At 43.9% G+C, this 27,077-nt stretch overlaps 1 protein-coding gene across 1 annotated transcript; it reads left to right on the plus strand.

Annotated features, from left to right (window-relative positions):
- The first annotated feature begins 3,048 nt into the window (after nucleotides 1-3,048).
- LOC117562481 (zinc finger protein 585A-like) lies at nucleotides 3,049-26,382 on the plus strand. The gene is made up of 7 exons (XM_034240317.1): nucleotides 3,049-4,458; nucleotides 14,127-14,147; nucleotides 14,242-14,360; nucleotides 14,432-14,956; nucleotides 15,128-15,436; nucleotides 23,111-23,115; nucleotides 25,022-26,382. The coding sequence occupies exons 1-7, from the start codon at nucleotides 3,172-3,174 to the stop codon at nucleotides 26,338-26,340; spliced, it is 3,585 nt and encodes a 1,194-aa protein (XP_034096208.1). The 5' UTR covers nucleotides 3,049-3,171; the 3' UTR covers nucleotides 26,341-26,382.
- The last annotated feature ends 695 nt before the right edge of the window (nucleotides 26,383-27,077 follow it).

Consider the following 27,077-nt stretch of genomic DNA (forward strand, 5'->3'; position numbering starts at 1 on the left):
GTGAGTGTGAGCGGGCATTCAGCTGCATGAACGATATCCTTACTGCAAAAAGGAATGCTCTCTCTGTCAGCCGACTGTCCAGCCTGGTTTTCATTAAATGTAATGGACCATCACTAGGACAGTTCAATCCGGAACAGTATGTGAGGTCCTGGCTGGCAAAGGGAAGGAGAAGTGCTGATGAAAGAGCCTGTCCAGCTCCAGCCCCTGATACTGATGTCCCCAAGGCCTTCTGGAGCCTTTTCTAACAATGTGAAGTATATTGCAAAGCAGCTCACCCAGTGAGAAGACTTTTGGCATAATGTGCCGATTTGTACAGATCCTGGAGATAGAAGGACTTCAGACCAACCAGGGAGTTATCTGATCAGCTTGGTGTTCAATGTAACTCTTTACCATGGCTCAGACTTTGTTACTTGCAGTTACAGTTTCTCATTTTAGATTGTGCACATTTTGCATTTGTTTTTACATGTTCTTTGTTCATGCTCTTTATCATTTTTCTGAGTTGGAAAGTTAGATTGCATCATAGTTTACTTTATACATATTTGTATTCTTCAGTGGTGAAGTATATTGCAAAGCAGCTCAGCCATGTGAGAAGACTTTTGGCACTTTTTCGTTTTCTGAGTTGGAAAGTTAGATTGCATTCAAAATGTACAGAAATACTTAATTTTGTTAAAGCTTTTTATAAAAAATGCTTCTGACCAGAGCTTTGTTTCCTTGTCATTAATGTTGAACACCACCAGAGGGGCTCTCACCTGAAAGGTCTCTGCTTCATGTGTCTTCAGCAGAAGATCTAGACTTTGATTGCTATATTTTCAGTTAATATTGACCTTACTGAGCTTTAGCCATATCCGCTGCCTATCATAAAAAATGTTAAGTACAGTGAACCTTTCTAAAATATACAGTAGTAAAGAGACAAACCCACCAGCATTATAGTAGCCAAATTCTTGTTTGTGGGCTGTATATATAAAATTGACTTGAAAAAGTTGCTGATTTTAGAGTACTGGCACCTTTTTCATTCCAATTCAAGCACTGGTGTTGGCAGAGAGTTGTTGGTACATTTCTCGCTTAAGCTCGCTGGTTTCTGATTTAACGTCCTCCGTGACTTTCTCCTTGAGCGTGGTTAAGTCCTTTTTCATTTCGGTTTTGAGGTCGCGTATTTCTTTGCTAATTGACTCAAGCCCCAACCGCATTGTCGAGGTTAGCGAGATAGCTTCAGCAGGTTGCACCTGTTCTTCGTCGTGGTTTTGCTCCATTGTTTTAGAATTGTGTCCTTTCTGTTGGTCTCGTCTTTCCTTAGCTCTAGTAACAACTCCCCCACTCAGACTTTACTGTAACGTGTGTTTTAATTAGAAATCTAAAAAAAAAAATGGTACAGTGTATGTTTTGAAAATAGTGCAAATCTAAATCTGTTGTGTACTGTGTATACTCAAGTGTATGACATTTTGAAAATGTCATAAGCTGTGTTAAACTCAATAACATGGTGTTTGAATATTCTACAGTCTAGGTTGGACGACTATTGCATAAAGTTTCTTATCTTAAATGTTGAAACCACATGTAATCTTATCTGTGTATCATGAAGTATGTGTCCATCTATAACACTCGCGTATAATAGTAATTCTGCCTAAAATGCGCTATTGTTGTATTTATTACCGCCAGCAGAGTGCGCTGTTGTAATTTTCAATTTCATCCACTAGAGGTAGCTAATATTCTTAAAAATACCTTTTGAGATGGGAAGAAAAGTTACAATATTGATCAAACAATTGCACAAAACCGCCAAAACACATTTGCAAACAGGACTACTTCAAAAATCAGATTGGACCTTTAGAAAATACAATAATCCTTCCCTTCAATATCCAAACTCCAACAGTATAGATAACCTGATTTAGCTTTCTAGTTCCAACTGTGACAATAAGTATGATTTGTTCTTCACAAGATGGACGTTAGGAAAGTGCCTCATGAGGTGAAACCAGCTGCATAACAACAAACAAAGGAGTGCTTTGAATTTGCATTTCACAAAATGGCGACTGCCCTGTGTTTGTTTGTCAACATGAGGTCAAAACAAGATGGCAACTGATTATTTCAAACTCTGACCTGCAGACAAAGAGTTTTTCAAGAAGAAGGGCTCTCTGATGAGATCAGTCACAAAGCGGTTGATAGAAAATCAACACAAAAACAACACTTAACACTTTTAACAATAACATTTCTATATATTTGAGCCGGAGCCCCGCCCTTCAGAAACAGAGCGGAGGGAGGATGTGAATACGCAAAGCAGTGGACACTGAAACATGCACATACATTGGAGAAATAACTTGGTGTTTAGTTTATTTAATAAAAGAGCACATGTTCAATGTGAAAAGTGACCGTAGATAGATTACTTCAGTTGCAATTTGGTGCTATTTTTTATTTATTTTTTTAATTAAATTTTTTTTAAAAAACACCTTGAATTTCAGGCGTGGCGCGGGGCTCCGTTGGCAAGGCGCAGCGCCCCGCCAAGACAATGGGAGGGGAAACACTGCGTGTATTGTTAGCATCTGGTGCTAGCTAGCTGCGCTAACGGATATAAGGAGCTGTTTCAATGAAAACAGAGGAGCGACATTTCGCCGACAACTGCGCCGAGCACTTGACTTTATGCAGGAAGCCAGACAGTGGGACATTGTACGTGAAGTCAGCACACTCAGCACGGATAGTGCGCAACATGACTGCAGCGTCCAGGCAGCTCCCGTTCGAGCATATGCCTTGAGTTGCACATAGCTCCAACGATCCATCACACACACACACACACACACACACACACACACACACACACACATACACACACACACACACACACACACTTTGTATTGTATGATAGAGGTTGTTGTGTTTAATATTCAGGAGAATATTTGTCATTGTTCAAATGATAATAAACATTAGCATAAAGCATATTTGTCCACTCATATGTTAAGAGTATTAAAAACTAGAAAAATATCCCTCTAAGGAACATTTAGAACAGATAGAAAAATGTGCGATTAAATATTTTAATCGACTGACAGCCCTAATACTTATGTAACGTTCCTGTTCTCTGCAGATGTGCAGCTTGCTGAAGGAGGTGGTCACCAGCAGGAGGAGCCCCCCCCCCACATCAAAGAGGAAGAGGAGGAGGAGGAGATAAAGCCCACCTTCACTCCTGTCCCTATGAAGAGTGAAGATGATGAAGAGGAGCCTCAGTCCTCTCATCTTCATCAAAGAGACACTGTGGGACCAGATGGAGAGGACTGTGGAGGACCAGGACCAGCCAGGAACCAGGATCCAGATCCAGGGTTAGAACCCATCATTGAGGAGGACTCCCTGGACTCCTCTGAGACTGACGACAGTGACTGGTCTTTCCCAGACGAGGCTCAGTCGGGGGTCGGGGCCCCGAACAGGGACGCTCCGAAGAGCGATGTGGGGTCGTCTCCCAAAGAGAGGCCATTCCCCTGCTCCTTCTGCGGGAAGAGATTCAGCCTGAAGGGGAACCTGAACCGGCACGTCAGAGACCACATGGGCGAGAGACCCTTCCCCTGCACCGGCTGCAACAAGACCTTCAAAGACAGCGGCTCTCTGACGGCCCACAGGAGGATCCACACCGGAGAACAGCCCTACAGCTGCCTGTTCTGCGGGAAGAGCTTCAGCGGCCTGGGGAACATGACCCGGCACATGAGGATCCACACCGGAGAGAAACCCTTCGAATGCTCCGTCTGCAGCAAGAGCTTCCACAGCAAGGAGCACCTGAACCGACACATGAAGTTCCACACAGGGGAGAAACCCTTCAGCTGCTCCGTCTGTGGGAAGGGCTGTGTGCAGAAGACAGACCTGAAGAAACACATGAAGGTCCACACCGGAGAGAAACCCTTCAGCTGCCCCTTCTGCGGGAAGTGCTGCGCTGAGAAGGGGGACCTGAAGATCCACATGAGGGTCCACACCGGAGAGAAACCCTTCAGCTGCACTGTCTGTGGGAAGGGCTGTGCCCGGAAGGCCTGCCTGACGGTCCACATGAGGGTCCACACCGGAGAGAAACCCTTCAGCTGCTCCGTCTGCGGGAAGTGCTGCGCTAAGAATGGGGACCTGACCAAACACATGAGGGTCCACACAGGGGAGAAACCCTTCAGCTGCACCGTCTGCGGGATGAGATGCACCCAGAGGGGCAGCCTGAAGATCCACATGAGGGTTCACACCGGAGAGAAACCCTTCAGCTGCTCCATCTGCGGGAAGAGCTTCGCCGTCACCGGACGCCTGAAGAAGCACCTGAGGCTGCATGAGGCTGGAGGGCAACAGGAAGTAGTAGGGAGTGATTCACACTCAGCTGGAGACCAACAGGAAGTAGAACCTCTCTGTGGTTCTGGAGGGAGCGGTGACCCCCCTTGGCTGTCGGCGATCAAAGGACAGAAAGAGACGGTAAATGAACCAGGGCACTCTGGAGAAAGATGTAAGGTTGGAGAAGTAGTTATTTAACTTAATCTGGCTCTGTATGATTAAAAGCAACACGATCATTGACCCGACGCAGTCCCCCGTTGTTGTTGTTGTTGCTGCTGTTGTTGCTGTGAACGGTGACGTCATGACGCAGCACCTGTCGGGCTCTGAGCGGTGGAAACACACCTGAGGCTACAGAGAAGAACCGGTTCGGAACCAGAAGAGCACGGAGCTGGAATTCAATGATATTCAAGTCTCTCTCACCAAGTGCTCAGCAGCTTCAGAGGAGAGATGGAGAGGAGAGCCTGAAGTCCTCTTCCAGCAGAGCAACATGAAGATATAGAAGACATCAAACTAATAAAACAGATCAAATAGTGAAGAGAATGTGTTGAGACGAGCAAGTTAATAAAATAACATAGAAATAGAGTCTGTGTACACGAACATGGAATATAGAGATACTTATCAAGATGCAGCCAGATGGATGCTCCTCACAGAGTTCAACAGTCGTGTGTGTGTGTGTGTTGTTGGAGATTAAAAGGGATATCTGGTCCGCTTTTCAAATCTCCGCGCGTTCCTATGAAGCTGGTTATAATACAGGAAGGAATCCATATCTACAAAGTAACCGTTAACAATAATCTACTTTAATGGCAATATGACAATGCAATACAATCATTACAATACAACATGATATATTACAGTTATATTGTAATGCTTAAGGAGTAATGCCGGCTTACTCCTGCCCTGGTTCGCGTGCTGCGGAGATTCTTTCGCTCGGGGGCAGCATGTGAAGAGAGCCCGAACGCCAGGGATCCTCCGGATATATACCAGAGTAAGAAGGAGGGGTTAGGGGTTAGGTCAGCTGGTCATCTTTTCAGGTCATCTCATTGGGAGACGCAACGCTGGCCAGCAGGAAACCAAACAGGCTCACTTTACAACAAAAGGTCTCAAGGCCTGCATACCTACACCTCCCCCACAGAGCAATAAAACCCTGTTTACTCCAACCAGCCCAGAATGTTTATAGCCATTTGTAGTCCTTACATTTATGAAAGGATAAAACAGAGAAATCAATATAAAACACAAACACAGGTATTGTTTGAACAGTATTCACTTAACTGCTACTATTGATGACCACCAGATAAACCCAAAGGACCTCTCTTAATATCACAAACACGGTAGCTAGATCTAAGTTGAATGCAAATCAGGACATGCTCTCACCTTCCCCCATCTTCCTTTGTCCTCAAAAACACATGTCAACCGGCCCCATATCCAGCTCACAGTTTTACCCAAATTATTCCCATTTTAAGCTTATCCATAGTTTGCTAACATGAATAAATACAAATATAACTCTACAAATCCCCCTTTTTATCTCCTTCTCCAGAGATAAACTTAGACAAGGCATTTTGAAATATACCCACTGTCATTCTTTTCTACTGTGTCCGTAAATCCATCCGAAGCTGGTATTTAGAGTACTTGAAACCTTCATGGAGACAGAACACCACTTTCCATGGCAGTGAAGGAACCATGAGGGGGTAGCTGAGTGCTAGAATCATCAGCCCCCCCCCCCCTCGGAGGAATAGCCCACAAGGACAGCTAATAGGGAGGGGGAGATGCAGCTTTCCCTTCACGGGTAGAACTGATCAGAGCGAAGTAGACTCCTCTGCTGCCTCGAAAAGTCCCCTGTGCCGTCCTGGCTTGCCGTGTCTTTGTCCCCCCAATCCGCTGACAGCAGCTTCTGGGCTGCCTGCTAGAGAGATGTCTTCCTCCTCCTCGTCCTCCGGCCCGCTGATGGCGGCTTCCGGGTCGATGCTGTAGAGATGTCTCCAGGGTCCTGCTCCTCCAGTCTGCTGCTTCCGAGTAGTTCACGTCTGCCAGGGCCACGTCCGTCCTGATGTCGTCCCCTGGTCCTAGTAGGTGGTTTCCCCGCCGCACACTGGCTCCCGTGGTACGAGCTGTCCCCCTTTTCTCCCAGGCAGACGGCATAAGAGGTCCGCTGGGTCACTCGGTCGGGGTCGGAGAGCCTGGGGTTGAGCCACTTTGTCCTGATGACTTTCAGCCAGACGAACTCTGCTGTCGGCCTCGTGCTTCTCGGGTCCCCCTTTTGGCGCCAGCGACCTGTGTGGAGAAATCTGATACAACTCCCTCAAGCCTACGCTCAGCTGTTTTGACCCACTTGGAGCCTGTTGGTGGGGTGTCTTGAAACAACAGCCGTCTGTGAACAGGTTTTCCAAATTAATTGTAGACCTCCTATCTGCCAGTGCAGCTTCAGAATCTTAATACTTGGACTGTGCCAATTAAATAAGAACCCCAACATCTTTAGGTAAACTAAATAACATATTTCAATAGCTCTGAATTTCTGACCAGCATCCGTGTTTATTTTTAAATGAAATCCTATTTAAAATCTAAATCTAATATGAACTGCTAATGTTTCTGGTAAAGAAACACACTAATGTTATGGATTCAAAAACAACCAAAATCACGATGCTAACAAAGTGAATGATTTCCTGGTGATACTGCTTCTACCTGTCAGTGCTTAGATATTATCACGCTGAAAAAATGAATACAGAATTCCAACAAACTGTCATCAAATGTCTTTCTATTATAAATGTAGATGAAATGTATATCCCTATAATGACCTAAACAATAAAGTATATGGCTTTTACTTCTTTACCAGGCTAGTTACATGATGTTGTCTAAATTAAATTCTGTCTCATTACATTACTATGTTTTAGCTTTAACTGTAATATGTTCTTTCTACATTTCAAACCTCAGTTACTCTAATGTCTATTAAAATATTACAAAATTGTTTAATTATCACAGGTCAACTTCTTCGGTTTCACAGTAGCCCCTTGGCCACTGCTTCTTTGTTACCTGTTATAATTCAAATCAATATTTAGAAACATCTCAACATTCATCAAACAGTATCTTATCCCCAGATATGGAGCAGGTTAATTACATTCAATGCTCAGTTTGAACATCTGGGTTGGGGCGGAAGGTTTCTGTCAATCCTTAAAAGAAAAATTTAAATTGTGAATTTTACAGCCATGTTGACATTTATACATTATACTCACTCCCCCCTTTTACACATGAAATCATGTGTAACAAAAGCCTGTAATGGGAGGGGAACAAAAACTGTCAGGTAATTGGTTAGGGACATAACGAACATTATTTTAAATTTGACATCATCATCATTATTTCCACAGTGAACACTTCAGTGAAAAGAAGTGTTCCTCTCCGTCCTTCCGGCCTAAAAGAAACAGAATCTTCAGATTGTAGTTTTACATTTGCAAACCGCCAACTCATGTGAGAGGAAAATATCACATTTGCGGTTTCCCCTTTTTGTGGAATTTTTAGGAAACCTCTCGTTTCCCTTGGAGCTCCAAAATAATATGTTAGTCCAAAAACATGCTTGGTTAGTTATTGTTTTAGAATCATGCAGTTACACTGATCACATGCAGACATTCATTCACACTCACACTGTCTGGTTGTCATGTCAAGTTTGGTCAGGTTCACCCCAGAGTCAGTCATCCACAGTGCCTTGTCAAGTTACACTGTCGGTCAGGGTCAAAGGGCAGTTGGTCTCCGTCTTTTTTGGCCATGTGTCGTGCTCTGCAGAGACTTTGACATTTCAGCATAGGCCAGTATCCTTTGTCTACAAAAATATGTCACGATTTCAACTATGATTTTCAAGATGATTCTCACTTGTCATTGGGACTTCTGCCTCCCACTTTTCCTGAAACTTGGTACAAAACTCACTCCCTTCGAGTACCACTACTACTGCAATCCAATTACACCTAATTAGTATTAAAATGTCTAATGATCTATTTCAGAAACTTGTGTACAATAACTATTATCTTGAGTCAAAACATTACTAGGATCTGTGTCGCTCTGCATTTCATAGCTCATTATAATTCTGGTCTACTTAAAAAACAATGTTAAACTCTTTTAGCAGTGTGTGGAACCTTGGGTGTCCGAACATGCAACAATTACTCCCTCCTTTATCAAGGATTTAAAACCGAAGTCTGGTAATAACTATGCCACAATGGTGAAATCAACACTTTAGATTGGAATTTAATATGTGGCTTGGCACTAGCCATTAATACAAACAAAGATTTGTCCTATAGAGTGGTTCCTAAAACTATCCTTTTAATGGTGATCAATATTGTAACCAATGAGATCACTACTTTATTCACACGTGAATAAAAATGTCTTAAAGAATGAATTGTTAACATGATGAAAATATTGAAGAATATGGTTCTACTCTGTCAGTGTGTTTTAGGATGATTATCATTTTACTTTAATAGTTTCCTCTTTACTGCTATTTTTAATTTACCAAATGATTAATAAATCTTTCTGTGTTTACGTATTTATGAAGTTAATTCAAGTTATTTAAATGTGCGTTTCGTGAATAAGTGTGTTTATGTGTAACTCACTCATTCCCGTTCTCCTTTCCTCCTCCCCTGGTTTTCTCAAGCCGTGACCCCGGCCTCCTCACTTCTAATCGACCATGCCAACTCCTCTGATTCTGTCTTCTCTTCAGTCCATCAGCTGTTGAATCCATCCGCTGTAACTTTTGTAGGCCGCCATTGGCCCAGTCACATCTGCAGCCCCATCATGCCACTGTTGTTGCACTCCTCCTTTACAGTCTCTCTGCTGTTTTTATGGAGGGCGGATTCTGCTCTCATGTCTATTGTGCCAAATCTCGCGGCGCAGTTTGGAACTTCATGTCCTGTTTGAGGGACCGATGAGAGTGTGCCTCTTTGTCAGCATGCTGGTTTGGTTCTGGATGCCTCAGGTCGTTGTTGGTTCAGCTCTGGTTCTCTGTCTGTACGATGGAGAAGGAGGAGTCTCCTGTTGGGTTAGGTCTTTTTGTCTGCTTGGAGGGTCGGGATCGTAGCCTTTCTAACTCAGAGGGGGAGTCCAGGTCTCGGTACACATTACCTATAAGAAGTCTAGCCCACTGATGTTAAATAAATCCAACCCTTTCCACTCTGTCTCTTTCTAATCATACTATCTGTCTTAGTTGTTAAATGCCATCTAAACATCATAATTAATGTCTACTTATGATATTACAAAAACTCACTCCAAAAATTGTTTCATCCATTGTTACATATTTACCCAACACAACTCTGAAATACTTACATGTTTCCAGCATCACATATTCCACACACTATGAAAGAACATCTCCATATCTTCTCTCATTTCAAATCCCACTGTTACTTCGAACAATAGTAAACCTGCAGAGCACACCAATCGGATCACAGTAATGAAATTTGAATCAAGTGTAGGCCTATGTCTTCTTTCTGAACATTTATTTATATTGTCTAAATTCCTTGTCTATGATGTGCAAACAGTTCGAGTGTAAAATGTGTTTTGCACAATGTATTTACACTACAGATTCTTGAGTTTACTCATCTCCTGGTGCTGTCGTTGTAAAAAATGTTCAATCCCTTATTGTTTTGTACCAGTTTTCCAAAATCAGTTATAATTAATATACTGGGAACGTGCTTCCCGTCTTCAATACCGGCCAGCAATGTAATGATTAAACTCTAAGCTCGCAGAAGTTTCAAGGGTGTGATACCCCCTTTCAGCCACTAGATGGCAGCAGCAGAAGTTTCAAGGGTGTGATACCCCCTTTCAGCCACTAGATGGCAGCAGCAGAAGTTTCAAGGGTGTGATACCCCCTTTCAGCCACTAGATGGCAGCAGCAGAAGTTTCAAGGGTGTGATACCCCCTTTCAGCCACTAGATGGCAGCAGCAGAAGTTTCCAGACAAAGGGAAACGCTCTCCCTTGGTTTAATATATAACAGACCTCTGGCTTTAAGCTTTTAGCATTGGTCTGTTATTTAAACCCCAGTTTTAAACGGCGACTCGATCTGATATATCGAGTTTCCAGGTTTTGTCGTGCAGGAATCAAACCTCGCATCCAAACAAACTGCCCCCGTCTCCACGCCACTCAGGAATAAACACCTGTAGATCCACGCCAAACTGCTCTATTTTACGTCACGCAGGACTTTCGTCTACCTGTCGATCAACGTTTATGTTTTGTATATAACTTTCCTAACATAGTAAAATATGCATTGTATATTCCATTTAAACTATAAAAACACTGAAACGCCTACAGACAATCCTAAAGTTTTATCCAATTACAAACAGGCGATTTTCATCGTCTGCTTACCTTATTTGCAAAGTTGCAGAGTCCTGCTGATTGTCTGAGATGTTTGAAAGCGTCTGAATTCTTCCTCAGCTTCGTTATATCTAGACGTCGGGTCACCATTTTGTTGGAGATTTGGAGGGATAACTGGTCCGCTTTTCAAATCTCCGCGCGTTCCTATGAAGCTGGTTATAATACAGGAAGGAATCCATATCTACAAAGTAACCGTTAACAATAATCTACTTTAATGGCAATATGACAATGCAATACAATCATTACAATACAACATGATATATTACAGTTATATTGTAATGCTTAAAGAGTAATGCCGGCTTACTCCTGCACTGGTTCGCATACTGCAGAGCTACTTTCACCCGAGGGCAGCATGTGAAGAAGAGGCCGAACGCCAGGGATCCTCCGGATATATACCAGAGTAAGAAGGAGGGGTTTGGTGTTAGGTCAGCTGGTCATCTTTTCAGGTCATCTCATTGGGAGACGCAACGCTGGCCAGCAGGAAACCAAACAGGCTCACTTTACAACAAAAGGTCTCAAGGCCTGCATACCTACACCTCCCCCAGAGAGCAATAAAACCCTGTTTACTCCAACCAGCCCAGAATGTTTATAGCCATTTGTAGTCCTTACATTTATGAAAGGATAAAACAGAGAAATCAATATAAAACACAAACACAGGTATTGTTTGAACAGTATTCACTTAACTGCTACTATTGATAACCACCAGAGAAACCCAAGGGACCTCTCTTAATATCACAAACCACTGTAGCTAGATCTAAGTTGAATGCAAATCAGGACATGCTCTCACCTTCCCCCATCTTCCTTTGTCCTCAAAACACATGTCAACAGGCCCCATATCCAGCTCACAGTTTTACCCAAATTATTCCCATTTTAAGCTTATCCATAGTTTGCTAACATGAATAAATACAAATATAACTCTACAGTGTGTGTGTGTGTGTGTGTGTGTGTGTGTGTGTGTGTGTGTGTGTGTGTGTGTGTTGTGTGTGTGTGTGTGTGTGTGTGTGTGTGTGTGTGTGGTGTGTGTGTGTGTGTGTGTGTGTGTGTGTGTGTGTGTGTGTGTGTGTGTGTGTGTGTGTGTGTGTGTGTGTGTATAGAGACATTTGGAGGCAGTGAGAGCTCCGTTGTGAGCAGACGGTGTACATATTTGGGAGCACAGTCTCCTTCTTTATCCTCGGGTATTCCAAAGATACGAATGTTATTCCTCCCTTCAATATCTGTCATCTTATCCTGCAGAATCTGCTGGTGTTTTAGGGACTTACAGAGCCCCTCCTTCATCTCTATATTCCACGTCTCTGTTTCCGCGATCCGACCTCTGCCCTCGGCGATTCGAGATCCTTGTGTTTGTAAAGTTGTAGTGTTGGCAGAGAGTTGTTGGTACATTTCTCGCTTAAGCTCGCTGGTTTCTGATTTAACGTCCTCCGTGACTTTCTCCTTGAGCGTGGTTAAGTCCTTTTTCATTTCGGTTTTGAGGTCGCTATTTCTTTGCTAATTGACTCAAGCCCCAACCGCATTGTCGAGGTTAGCGAGATAGCTTCAGCAGGTTGCACCTGTTCTTCGTCGTGGTTTTGCTCCATTGTTTTAGAATTGTGTCCTTTCTGTTGGTCTCGTCTTTCCTTAGCTCTAGTAACAACTCCCCCACTCAGACTTTACTGTAACGTGTGTTTTAATTAGAAATCTAAAAAAAAAAAAATGGTACAAGTGTATGTTTTGAAAATAGTGCAAATCTAAATCTGTTGTGTACTGTGTAATACTCAAGTGTATGACATTTTGAAAATGTCATAAGCTGTGTTAAACTCAATAACATGGTGTTTGAATATTCTACAGTCTAGGTTGGACGACTATTGCATAAAGTTTCTTATCTTAAATGTTGAAAACCACATGTAATCTTATCTGTGTATCATGAAGTATGTGTCCATCTATAACACTCGCGTATAATAGTAATTCTGCCTAAAATGCGCTATTGTTGTATTTATTACCGCCAGCAGAGTGCGCTGTTGTAATTTTCAATTTCATCCACTAGAGGTAGCTAATATTCTTAAAAATACCTTTTGAGATGGGAAGAAAAGTTACAATATTGATCAAACAATTGCACAAAACCGCCAAAACACATTTGCAAACAGGACTACTTCAAAAATCAGATTGGACCTTTAGAAAATACAATAATCCTTCCCTTCAATATCCAAACTCCAACAGTATAGATAACCTGATTTAGCTTTCTAGTTCCAACTGTGACAATAAGTATGATTGTTTCTTCACAAGATGGACGTTAGGAAAGTGCCTCATGAGGTGAAACCAGCTGCATAACAACAAACAAAGGAGTGCTTTGAATTTGCATTTCACAAAATGGCGACTGCCCTGTGTTTGTTTGTCAACATGAGGTCAAAACAAGATGGCAACTGATTATTTCAAACTCTGACCTGCAGACAAAGAGTTTTTCAAGAAGAAGGGCTCTCTGATGAGATCAGTCACAAAGCGGTTGATAGAAAATCAACACAAAAAACAACACTTAACACTTTAAAAATAACATTTCTATATATTTGAGCCGGAGCCCCGCCCTTCAGAAACAGAGCGGAGGGAGGATGTGAATACGCAAAGCAGTGGACACTGAAACATGCACATACATTGGAGAAATAACTTGGTGTTTAGTTTATTTAATAAAAGAGCACATGTTCAATGTGAAAAGTGACCGTAGATAGATTACTTCAGTTGCAATTTGGTGCTATTTTTTATTTATTTTTTAAATAAAAATAAATTTAAAAAACACCTTGAATTTCAGGCGTGGCGCGGGGCTCCGTTGGCAAGGCGCAGCGCCCCGCCAAGACAATGGGAGGGGAAACACTGCGTGTATTGTTAGCATCTGGTGCTAGCTAGCTGCGCTAACGGATATAAGGAGCTGTTTCAATGAAAACAGAGGAGCGACATTTCGCCGACAACTGCGCCGAGCACTTGACTTTATGCAGGAAGCCAGACAGTGTGACATTGTACGAGAAGTCAGCACACTCAGCACGGATAGTGCGCAACATGATTGCAGCGTCCAGGCAGCTCCCGTTCGAGCATATGCCTTGAGTTGCACATAGCTCCAACGATCCATCACACACACACACACACACACACACACACACACACACCACACACACACACACACACACACACACACACACACACACACACACACACACACACACACACACACACACACACACACACACACACACCACACACACACACACACACACACACACACCACACACACACACACACACACACACACACACACACACTTTGTATTGTATGATAGAGGTTGTTGTGTTTAATATTCAGGAGAATATTTGTCATTGTTCAAATGATAATAAACATTAGCATAAAGCATATTTGTCCACTCATATGTTGATAAGAGTATTAAAAACTAGAAAAATATCCCTCTAAGGAACATTTAGAACAGATAGAAAAATGTGCGATTAAATATTTTAATCGACTGACAGCCCTAATACTTATGTAACGTTCCTGTTCTCTGCAGATGTGCAGCTCGCTGAAGGAGGTGGTCACCAGCAGGAGGAGCCCCCCCCCCCCACATCAAAGAGGAAGAGGAGGAGGAGGAGATAAAGCCCACCTTCACTCCTGTCCCTATGAAGAGTGAAGATGATGAAGAGGAGCCTCAGTCCTCTCATCTTCATCAAAGAGACACTGTGGGACCAGATGGAGAGGACTGTGGAGGACCAGGACCAGCCAGGAACCAGGATCCAGATCCAGGGTTAGAACCCATCATTGAGGAGGACTCCCTGGACTCCTCTGAGACTGACGACAGTGACTGGTCTTTCCCAGACGAGGCTCAGTCGGGGGGTCGGGGGCCCCGAACAGGGACGCTCCGAAGAGCGATGTGGGGTCGTCTCCCAAAGAGAGGCCATTCCCCTGCTCCTTCTGTGGGAAGAGATTCAGCCTGAAGGGGAACCTGAACCGGCACGTCAGAGACCACACGGGCGAGAGACCCTTCCCCTGCACCGGCTGCAACAAGACCTTCAAAGACAGCGGCTCTCTGACGGCCCACAGGAGGATCCACACCGGAGAACAGCCCTACAGTTGCCTGTTCTGCGGGAAGAGCTTCAGCGGCCTGGGGAACATGACCCGGCACATGAGGATCCACACCGGAGAGAAACCCTTCGAATGCTCCGTCTGCAGCAAGAGCTTCCACAGCAAGGAGCACCTGAACCGACACATGAAGTTCCACACAGGGGAGAAACCCTTCAGCTGCTCCGTCTGTGGGAAGGGCTGTGTGCAGAAGACAGACCTGAAGAAACACATGAGGGTCCACACCGGAGAGAAACCCTACAGCTGCCCCTTCTGCGGGAAGTGCTGCGCTGAGAAGGGGGACCTGAAGATCCACATGAGGGTCCACACCGGAGAGAAAACCCTTCAGCTGCACTGTCCTGTGGGAAGGGCTGTGCCCGGAAGGCCTGCCTGACGGTCCACATGAGGGTCCACACCGGAGAGAAAACCCTACAGCTGCCCCTTCTGCGGGAAGTGCTGTGCTGAGAAGGGGGACCTGACCAAACACATGAGGGTCCACACAGGGGAGAAACCCTTCAGCTGCACCGTCTGCGGGAAGAGCTGCGCCCAGAAGGGCAGCCTGAAGATCCACATGAGGGTCCACACCGGAGAGAAACCCTTCAGCTGCTCCGTCTGCGGGAAGAGCTTCGCCGTCACCGGACGCCTGAAGAAGCACCTGAGGCTGCATGAGGCTGGAGGGCAACAGGAAGTAGTAGGGAGTGATTCACACTCAGCTGGAGACCAACAGGAAGTAGAAACCTCTCTGTGGTTCTGGAGGGAGCGGTGACCCCCCTTGGCTGTCGGCGATCAAAGGACAGAAAGAGACGGTAAATGAACCAGGGCACTCTGGAGAAAGATGTAAGGTTGGAGAAGTAGTTATTTAACTTAATCTGGCTCTGTATGATTAAAAGCAACACGATCATTGACCCGACGCAGTCCCCCGTTGTTGTTGTTGTTGTCGTTGCTGCTGTTGTTGCTGTGAACGGTGACGTCATGACGCAGCACCTGTCGGGCTCTGAGCGGTGGAAACACACCTGAGGCTACAGAGAAGAACCGGTTCGGAACCAGAAGAGCACGGAGCTGGAATTCAATGATATTCAAGTCTCTCTCACCAAGTGCTCAGCAGCTTCAGAGGAGAGATGGAGAGGAGAGCCTGAAGTCCTCCTCCAGCAGAGCAACATGAAGATATAGAAGACATCAAACTAATAAAACAGATCAAATAGTGAAGAGAATGTGTTGAGACGAGCAAGTTAATAAAATAACATAGAAATAGAGTCTGTGTACACGAACATGGAATATAGAGATACTTATCAAGATGCAGCCAGATGGATGCTCCTCACAGAGTTCAACAGTCGTGTGTGTGTGTGTGTGTGTTGTTGGAGATTAAAAGGGATATCTGGTCCGCTTTTCAAATCTCCGCGCGTTCCTATGAAGCTGGTTATAATACAGGAAGGAATCCATATCTACAAAGTAACCGTTAACAATAATCTACTTTAATGGCAATATGACAATGCAATACAATCATTACAATACAACATGATATATTACAGTTATATTGTAATGCTTAAGGAGTAATGCCGGCTTACTCCTGCCCTGGTTCGCGTGCTGCGGAGATTCTTTCGCTCGGGGGCAGCATGTGAAGAAGAGACCGAACGCCAGGGATCCACCGGATATATACCAGAGTAAGAAGGAGGGGTTAGGGGTTAGGTCAGCTGGTCATCTTTTCAGGTCATCTCATTGGGAGACGCAACGCTGGCCAGCAGGAAACCAAACAGGCTCACTTTACAACAAAAGGTCTCAAGGCCTGCATACCTACACCTCCCCCACAGAGCAATAAAACCCTGTTTACTCCAACCAGCCCAGAATGTTTATAGCCATTTGTAGTCCTTACATTTATGAAAGGATAAAACAGAGAAATCAATATAAAACACAAACACAGGTATTGTTTGAACAGTATTCACTTAACTGCTACTATTGATGACCACCAGATAAACCCAAAGGACCTCTCTTAATATCACAAACACTGTAGCTAGATCTAAGTTGAATGCAAATCAGGACATGCTCTCACCTTCCCCCATCTTCCTTTGTCCTCAAAAACACATGTCAACCGGCCCCATATCCAGCTCACAGTTTTACCCAAATTATTCCCATTTTAAGCTTATCCATAGTTTGCTAACATGAATAAATACAAATATAACTCTACAAAGCCCCCTTTTTATCTCCTTCTCCAGAGATAAACTTAGACAAGGCATTTTGAAATATACCCACTGTCATTATTTTCTACTGTGTCCGTAAATCCATCCGAAGCTGGTATTTAGAGTACTTGAAACCTTCATGGAGACAGAACACCACTTTCCATGGCAGTGAAGGAACCATGAGGGGGTAGCTGAGTGCTAGAATCATCAGCCCCCCCCCCCCCTCGGAGGAATAGCCCACAAGGACAGCTAATAGGGAGGGGGAGATGCAGCTTTCCCTTCATGGGTAGAACTGATCAGAGCGAAGTAGACTCCTCTGCTGCCTCGAAAAGTCCCCTGTGCCGTCCTGGCTTGCCGTGTCTTTGTCCCCCCAATCCGCTGACAGCAGCTTCTGGGCTGCCTGCTAGAGAGATGTCTTCCTCCTCCTCGTCCTCCGGCCCGCTGATGGCGGCTTCCGGGTCGATGCTGTAGAGATGTCTCCAGGGTCCTGCTCCTCCAGTCTGCTGCTTCCGAGTAGTTCACGTCTGCCAGGGCCACGTCCGTCCTGATGTCGTCCCCTGGTCCTAGTAGGTGGTTTCCCCGCCGCACACTGGCTCCCGTGGTACGAGCTGTCCCCCTTTTCTCCCAGGCAGACGGCATAAGAGGTCCGCTGGGTCACTCGGTCGGGGTCGGAGAGCCTGGGGTTGAGCCACTTTGTCCTGATGACTTTCAGCCAGACGAACTCTGCTGTGTCGGCCTCGTGCTTCTCGGGTCCCCCTTTTGGCGCCAGCGACCTGTGTGGAGAAATCTGATACAACTCCCTCAAGCCTACGCTCAGCTGTTTTGACCCACTTGGAGCCTGTTGGTGGGGTGTCTTGAAACAACAGCCGTCTGTGAACAGGTTTTCCAAATTAATTGTAGACCTCCTATCTGCCAGTGCAGCTTCAGAATCTTAATACTTGGACTGTGCCAATTAAATAAGAACCTCAACATCTTTAGGTAAACTAAATAACATATTTCAATAGCTCTGAATTTCTGACCAGCATCCGTGTTTATTTTTAAATGAAATCCTATTTAAAATCTAAATATAATATGAACTGCTAATGTTTCTGGTAAAGAAACACACTAATGTTATGGATTCAAAAACAACCAAAATCACAATACTAACAAAGTGAATGATTTCCTGGTGATACTGCTTCTACCTGTCAGTGCTTAGATATTATCACGCTGAAAAAATGAATACAGAATTCCAACAAACTGTCATCAAATGTCTTTCTATTATAAATGTAGATGAAATGTATATCCCTATAATGACCTAAACAATAAAGTCTATGGCTTTTACTTCTTTACCAGGCTAGTTACATGATGTTGTCTAAATTAAATTCTGTCTCAATACACTACTATGTTTTAGCTTTAACTGTAATATGTTCTTTCTACATTTCAAACCTCAGTTACTCTAATGTCTATTAAAATATTACAAAATTGTTTAATTATCACAGGTCAACTTCTTCGGTTTCACAGTAGCCCCTTGGCCACTGCTTCTTTGTTACCTGTTATAATTCAAATCAATATTTAGAAACATCTCAACATTGATCAAACAGTATCTTATCCCCAGATATGGAGCAGGTTAATTACATTCAATGCTCAATCCTTAAAAGAAAAATTTAAATTGTGAATTTTACAGCCATGTTGACATTTATACATTATACTCACTCCCCCCCTTTTACACATGAAATCATGTGTAACAAAAGCCTGTAATGGGAGGGGAACAAAAACTGTCAGGTAATTGGTTAGGAACATAACGAACATTATTATCATTATTTCCACAGCGAACACTTCAGTGAAAAGAAGTGTTCCTCTCCGTCCTTCCGGCCTAAAAGAAACAGAATCTTCAGATTGTAGTTTTACATTTGCAAACCGCCAACTCATGTGAGAGGAAAATATCACATTTGCGGTTTCCCCTTTTTGTGGAATTTTTAGGAAACCTCTCGTTTCCCTTGGAGCTCCAAAATAATATGTTAGTCCAAAAACATGCTTGGTTAGTTATTGTTTTAGAATCATGCAGTTACACTGATCACATGCCGGCATTCATTCACTCACACTGTCTGGTTGTCATGTCAAGTTTGGTCAGGTTCACCCCAGAGTCAGTCATCCACAGTGCCTTGTCAAGTTACACTGTCGGTCAGGGTCAAAGGGCAGTTGGTCTCCGTCTTTTTTGGCCATGTGTCGTGCTCTCTAGAGACTTTGACATTTCAGCATAGGCCAGTATCCTTTGTCTACAAAAATATGTCACGATTTCAACTATGATTTTCAAGATGATTCTCACTTGTCATTGGGACTTCTGCCTCCCACTTTTCCTGAAACTTGGTACAAAACTCACTCCCTTCGAGTACCACTACTACTGCAATCCAATTACACCTAATTAGTATTAAAATGTCTAATGATCTATTTCAGAAACTTGTGTACATAACTATTATCTTGAGTCAAAACATTACTAGGATCTGTGTCGCTCTGCATTTCATAGCTCATTATAATTCTGGTCTACTTAAAAAACAATGTTAAAGTCTTTTAGCAGTGTGTGGAACCTTGGGTGTCCGAACATGCAACAATTACTCCCTCCTTTATCAAGGATTTAAAACCGAAGTCTGGTAATAACTATGCCACAATGGTGAAATCAACACTCTAGATTGGAATTTAATATGTGGCTTGGCACTAGCCATTAATACAAACAAAGATTTGTCCTATAGAGTGGTTCCTAAAACTATCCTTTTAATGGTGATCAATATTGTAACCAATGAGATCACTACTTTATTCACACGTGAATAAAAATGTCTTAAAGAATGATTTGTTAACATGATGAAAATATTGAAGAATATGGTTCTACTCTGTCAGTGTGTTTTAGGATGATTATCATTTTACTTTAATAGTTTCCTCTTTACTGCTATTTTTAATTTACCAAATGATTAACAAATCCTTCTGTCTTTACGTATTTATGAAGTTAATTCAAGTTATTTAAATGTGCGTTTCGTGAATAAGTGTGTTTATGTGTAACTCACTCATTCCCGTTCTCCTTTCCTCCTCCCCTGGTTTTCTCAAGCCGTGACCCCGGCCTCCTCACTTCTAATCGACCATGCCAACTCCTCTGATTCTGTCTTCTCTTCAGTCCATCAGCTGTTGAATCCATCCGCTGTAACTTTTGTAGGCCGCCATTGGCCCAGTCACATCTGCAGCCCCATCATGCCACTGTTGTTGCACTCCTCCTTTACAGTCTCTCTGCTGTTTTTATGGAGGGCGGATTCTGCTCTCATGTCTATTGTGCCAAATCTCGCAGCGCAGTTTGGAACTTCATGTCCTGTTTGAGGGACCGATGAGAGTGTGCCTCTTTGTCAGCATGCTGGTTTGGTTCTGGATGCCTCAGGTCGTTGTTGGTTCAGCTCTGGTTCTCTGTCTGTACGATGGAGAAGGAGGAGTCTCCTGTTGGGTTAGGTCTTTTTGTCTGCTTGGAGGGTCGGGATCAAAGCCTTTCTAACTCAGAGGGGGAGTCCAGGTCTCGGTACACATTACCTATAAGAAGTCTAGCCCACTGATGTTAAATAAATCCAACCCTTTCCACTCTGTCTCTTTCTAATCATACTATCTGTCTTAGTTGTTAAATGCCATCTAAACATCATAATTAATGTCTACTTATGATATTACAAAAACTCACTCCAAAAATTGTTTCATCCATTGTTACATATTTACCCAACACAACTCCGAAATACTTACATGTTTCCAGCATCACATATTCCACACACTATGAAAGAACATCTCCATATCTTCTCTCATTTCAAATCCCACTGTTACTTCGAACAATAGTAAACCTGCAGAGCACACCAATCGGATCACAGTAATGAAATTTGAATCAAGTGTAGGCCTATGTCTTCTTTCTGAACATTTATTTATATTGTCTAAATTTGCAAACAGTTCGAGTGTAAAATGTGTTTTGCACAATGTATTTACACTCTACAGATTCTTGAGTTTACTCATCTCCTGGTGCTGTCGTTGTAAAAAATGTTCAATCCCTTATTGTTTTGTACCAGTTTTCCAAAATCAGTTATAATTAATATACTGGGAACGTGCTTCCCGTCTTCAATACCGGCCAGCAATGTAATGATTAAACTCTAAGCTCGCAGAAGTTTCAAGGGTGTGATACCCCCTTTCAGCCACTAGATGGCAGCAGCAGAAGTTTCAAGGGTGTGATACCCCCTTTCAGCCACTAGATGGCAGCGGCAGAAGTTTCAAGGGTGTGATACCCCCTTTCAGCCACTAGATGGCAGCAGCAGAAGTTTCCAGACAAAGGGAAACGCTCTCCCTCGATTTAATATATAACAGACCTCTGGCTTTAAGCTTTTAGCATTGGTCTGTTATTTAAACCCCAGTTTTAAACGGCGACTCGATCTGATTTATCGAGTTTCCAGGTTTTGTCGTGCAGGAATCAAACCTCGCATCCAAACAAACTGCCCCGTCTCCACGCCACTCAGGAATAAACACCTGTAGATCCACGCCAAACTGCTCTATTTTACGTCACGCAGGACTTTCGTCTACCTGTCGATCAACGTTTATGTTTTGTATATAACTTTCCTAACATAGTAAAATATGCATTGTATATTCCATTTAAACTATAAAAACACTGAAACGCCTACAGACAATCCTAAAGTTTTATCCAATTACAAACAGGCGATTTTCATCGTCTGCTTACCTTATTTGCAAAGTTGCAGAGTCCTGCTGATTGTCTGAGATGTTTGAAAGCGTCTGAATTCTTCCTCAGCTTCGTTATCTCTAGACGTCGGGTCACCATTTTGTTGGAGATTTGGAGGGATAACTGGTCCGCTTTTCAAATCTCCGCGCGTTCCTATGAAGCTGGTTATAATACAGGAAGGAATCCATATCTACAAAGTAACCGTTAACAATAATCTACTTTAATGGCAATATGACAATGCAATACAATCATTACAATACAACATGATATATTACAGTTATATTGTAATGCTTAAAGAGTAATGCCGGCTTACTCCTGCACTGGTTCGCATACTGCAGAGCTACTTTCACCCGAGGGCAGCATGTGAAGAGAGACCGAACGCCAGGGATCCTCCGGATATATACCAGAGTAAGAAGGAGGGGTTTGGTGTTAGGTCAGCTGGTCATCTTTTCAGGTCATCTCATTGGGAGACGCAACGCTGGCCAGCAGGAAACCAAACAGGCTCACTTTCCAACAAAAGGTCTCAAGGCCTGCATACCTACACCTCCCCCACAGAGCAATAAAACCCTGTTTACTCCAACCAGCCCAGAATGTTTATAGCCATTTGTAGTCCTTACATTTATGAAAGGATAAAACAGAGAAATCAATATAAAACACAAACACAGGTATTGTTTGAACAGTATTCACTTAACTGCTACTATTGATAACCACCAGAGAAACCCAAGGGACCTCTCTTAATATCACAACCACTGTAGCTCGTTCTAAGTTGAATGCAAATCAGGACATGCTCTCACCTTCCCCCATCTTCCTTTGTCCTCAAAAACACATGTCAACAGGCCCCATATCCAGCTCACAGTTTTACCCAAATTATTCCCATTTTAAGCTTATCCATAGTTTGCTAACATGAATAAATACAAATATAACTCTACAGTGTGTGTGTGTGTGTGTGTGTGTGTGTGTGTGTGTGTGTGTGTGTGTGTGTGTGTGTGTGTGTGTGTGTGTGTGTGTGTGTGTGTATAGAGACATTTGGAGGCAGTGAGAGCTCCGTTGTGAGCAGACGGTGTACATATTTGGGAGCACAGTCTCCTTCTTTATCCTCGGGTATTCCAAAGATACGAATGTTATTCCTCCCTTCAATATCTGTCATCTTATCCTGCAGAATCTGCTGGTGTTTTAGGGACTTACAGAGCCCCTCCTTCATCTCTATATTCCACGTCTCTGTTTCCGCGATCCGACCCTCTGCCTCGGCGATTCGAGATCCTTGTGTTTGTAAAGTTGTAGTGTTGGCAGAGAGTTGTTGGTACATTTCTCGCTTAAGCTCGCTGGTTTCTGATTTAACGTCCTCCGTGACTTTCTCCTTGAGCGTGGTTAAGTCCTTTTTCATTTCGGTTTTGAGGTCGCGTATTTCTTTGCTAATTGACTCAAGCCCCAACCGCATTGTCGAGGTTAGCGAGATAGCTTCAGCAGGTTGCACCTGTTCTTCGTCGTGGTTTTGCTCCATTGTTTTAGAATTGTGTCCTTTCTGTTGGTCTCGTCTTTCCTTAGCTCTAGTAACAACTCCCCCACTCAGACTTTACTGTAACGTGTGTTTTAATTAGAAATCTAAAAAAAAAAAATGGTACAGTGTATGTTTTGAAAATAGTGCAAATCTAAATCTGTTGTGTACTGTGTATACTCAAGTGTATGACATTTTGAAAATGTCATAAGCTGTGTTAAACTCAATAACATGGTGTTTGAATATTCTACAGTCTAGGTTGGACGACTATTGCATAAAGTTTCTTATCTTAAATGTTGAAACCACATGTAATCTTATCTGTGTATCATGAAGTATGTGTCCATCTATAACACTCGCGTATAATAGTAATTCTGCCTAAAATGCGCTATTGTTGTATTTATTACCGCCAGCAGAGTGCGCTGTTGTAATTTTCAATTTCATCCACTAGAGGTAGCTAATATTCTTAAAAATACCTTTTGAGATGGGAAGAAAAGTTACAATATTGATCAAACAATTGCACAAAACCGCCAAAACACATTTGCAAACAGGACTACTTCAAAAATCAGATTGGACCTTTAGAAAATACAATAATCCTTCCCTTCAATATCCAAACTCCAACAGTATAGATAACCTGATTTAGCTTTCTAGTTCCAACTGTGACAATAAGTATGATTTGTTCTTCACAAGATGGACGTTAGGAAAGTGCCTCATGAGGTGAAACCAGCTGCATAACAACAAACAAAGGAGTGCTTTGAATTTGCATTTCACAAAATGGCGACTGCCCTGTGTTTGTTTGTCAACATGAGGTCAAAACAAGATGGCAACTGATTATTTCAAACTCTGACCTGCAGACAAAGAGTTTTTCAAGAAGAAGGGCTCTCTCTGATGAGATCAGTCACAAAGCGGTTGATAGAAAATCAACACAAAAACAACACTTAACACTTTTAAAAATAACATTTCTATATATTTGAGCCGGAGCCCCGCCCTTCAGAAACAGAGCGGAGGGAGGATGTGAATACGCAAAGCAGTGGACACTGAAACATGCACATACATTGGAGAAATAACTTGGTGTTTAGTTTATTTAATAAAAGAGCACATGTTCAATGTGAAAAGTGACCGTAGATAGATTACTTCAGTTGCAATTTGGTGCTATTTTTTATTTATTTTTTAAATAAAAATAAATTTAAAAAACACCTTGAATTTCAGGCGTGGCGCGGGGCTCCGTTGGCAAGGCGCAGCGCCCCGCCAAGACAATGGGAGGGGAAACACTGCGTGTATTGTTAGCATCTGGTGCTAGCTAGCTGCGCTAACGGATATAAGGAGCTGTTTCAAATGAAAACAGAGGAGCGACATTTCGCCGACAACTGCGCCGAGCACTTGACTTTATGCAGGAAGCCAGACAGTGGGACATTGTACGAGAAGTCAGCACACTCAGCACGGATAGTGCGCAACATGATTGCAGCGTCCAGGCAGCTCCCGTTCGAGCATATGCCTTGAGTTGCACATAGCTCCAACGATCCATCACACACACACACACACACACACACACACACACACACACCACAACACACACACACACACACACACACACACACACACACACACACACACACACACACACACACAACACACACACACACACACACACACACACACACCACACACACACACACACACACACACACACACACACACACACACACACACACATCACTTTGTATTGTATTATAGAGGTTTGTTGTGTTTAATATTCAGGAGAATATTTGTCATTGTTCAAATGATAATAAACATTAGCATAAAGCATATTTGTCCACTCATATGTTGATAAGAGTATTAAAAACTAGAAAAATATCCCTCTAAGGAACATTTAGAACAGATAGAAAAATGTGCGATTAATCGCGATTAACTATTTTAATCGACTGACAGCCCTAATACTTATGTAACGTTCCTGTTCTCTGCAGACGTGCAGCTCGCTGAAGGAGGTGGTCACCAGCAGGAGGAGCCCCCCCCCCACATCAAAGAGGAAGAGGAGGAGGAGGAGATAAAGCCCACCTTCACTCCTGTCCCTGTGAAGAGTGAACATGATGAAGAGGAGCCTCAGTCCTCTCATCTTCATCAAAGAGACAATATGGGACCAGATGGAGAGGACTGTGGAGGACCAGGACCAGCCAGGAACCAGGATCCAGATCCAGGGTTAGAACCCATCATTGAGGAGGACTCCCTGGACTCCTCTGAGACTGACGACAGTGACTGGTCTTTCCCAGACGAGGCTCAGTCGGGGGTCGGGGCCCCGAACAGGGACGCTCCGAAGAGCGATGTGGGGTCGTCTCCCAAAGAGAGGCCATTCCCCTGCTCCTTCTGCGGGAAGAGATTCAGCCTGAAGGGGAACCTGAACCGGCACGTCAGAGACCACACGGGCGAGAGACCCTTCCCCTGCACCGGCTGCAACAACACCTTCAAAGACAGCGGCTCTCTGGCGGCCCACAGGAGGATCCACACCGGAGAACAGCCCTACAGCTGCCTGTTCTGCGGGAAGAGCTTCCACAGCAAGGAGTACCTGAACCGACACATGAAGTTCCACACGGGGGAGAAACCCTTCAGCTGCTCCGTCTGTGGAAAGGGCTTCGTGCAGAAGACAGACCTGAAGATCCACATGAAGGTCCACACCGGAGAGAAACTCTTCAGCTGCACTGTCTGCGGGAAGTGCTGCGCTGAAAAGTGGGACCTGACGATCCACATGAGGGTCCACACCGGAGAAAAACCCTTCAGCTGCTCCGTCTGCGGGAAGTGCTGCGCTAAGAAGGGGGACCTGACCAAACACATGAGGGTCCACACAGGGGAGAAACCCTTCAGCTGCATCGTCTGCGGGATGAGATGCACCCAGAGGGGCAGCCTGAAGATCCACATGAGGGTCCACACCGGAGAGAAACCCTTCAGCTGCTCCGTCTGCGGGAAGAGTTTCGCCGTCACCGGACGCCTGAAGAAGCACCTGAGGCTGCATGAGGCTGGAGGGCAACAGGAAGTAGTAGGGAGTGATTCACACTCAGCTGAAGACCAACAGGAAGTAGTAGGGAGTGATTCACACTCAGCTGAAGACCAACAGGAAGTAGTAGGGAGTGATTCACACTCAGCTGGAGACCAACAGGAAGTAGAACCTCTCTGTGGTTCTGGAGGGAGCGGTGACCCCCCTCGGCTGTCGGAGATCAAAGGACAGAAAGAGACGGTAAATGAACCAGGGCACTCTGGAGAAAGATGTAAGGTTGGAGAAGTAGTTATTTAACTTAATCTGGCTCTGTATGATTAAAAGCAACACGATCATTGACCCGACGCAGTCCCCCGTTGTTGTTGTTGTTGTTGTTGTTGTTGTTGTTGTTGCTGCTGTTGCTGTGAACGGTGACGTCATGACGCAGCACCTGTCGGGCTCTGAGCGGTGGAAACACACCTGAGGCTACAGAGAAGAACCGGTTCGGAACCAGAAGAGCACGGAGCTGGAATTCAATAATATTCAAGTCTCTCTCACCAAGTGCTCAGCAGCTTCAGAGGAGAGATGGAGAGGAGAGCCTGAAGTCCTCCTCCAGCAGAGCAACATGAAGATATAGAAGACATCAAACTAATAAAACAGATCAAATAGTGAAGAGAATGTGTTGAGACGAGCAAGTTAATAAAATAACATAGAAATAGAGTCTGTGTACACGAACATGGAATATAGAGATACTTATCAAGATGCAGCCAGATGGATGCTCCTCACAGAGTTCAACGTGTGTGTGTGTGTGTGTGTGTGTGTGTGGTGTGTGTGTGTGTGTGTGTGTGTGTGTGTGTGTGTGTGTGTGTGTGTGTGTGTGTGTGTGTGTGTGTGTGTTCCTGGTGTGTTGTTCTTTGGTGCCCTGTTTACCCGCGGGCCGCGGGCTCGTATCACCTCCACGTCCAGACGCTCCTTCCTGTACACCATCCCGATCTGAATATCACCTGACCACCAGCGGCCAATTAGAGCGCCTCATTACGTGATGTTACAGTTAT

This window comes from Gymnodraco acuticeps, unplaced genomic scaffold (assembly GCF_902827175.1).
Source record: "Gymnodraco acuticeps unplaced genomic scaffold, fGymAcu1.1, whole genome shotgun sequence".
Lineage (NCBI taxonomy): Eukaryota > Metazoa > Chordata > Actinopteri > Perciformes > Bathydraconidae > Gymnodraco > Gymnodraco acuticeps.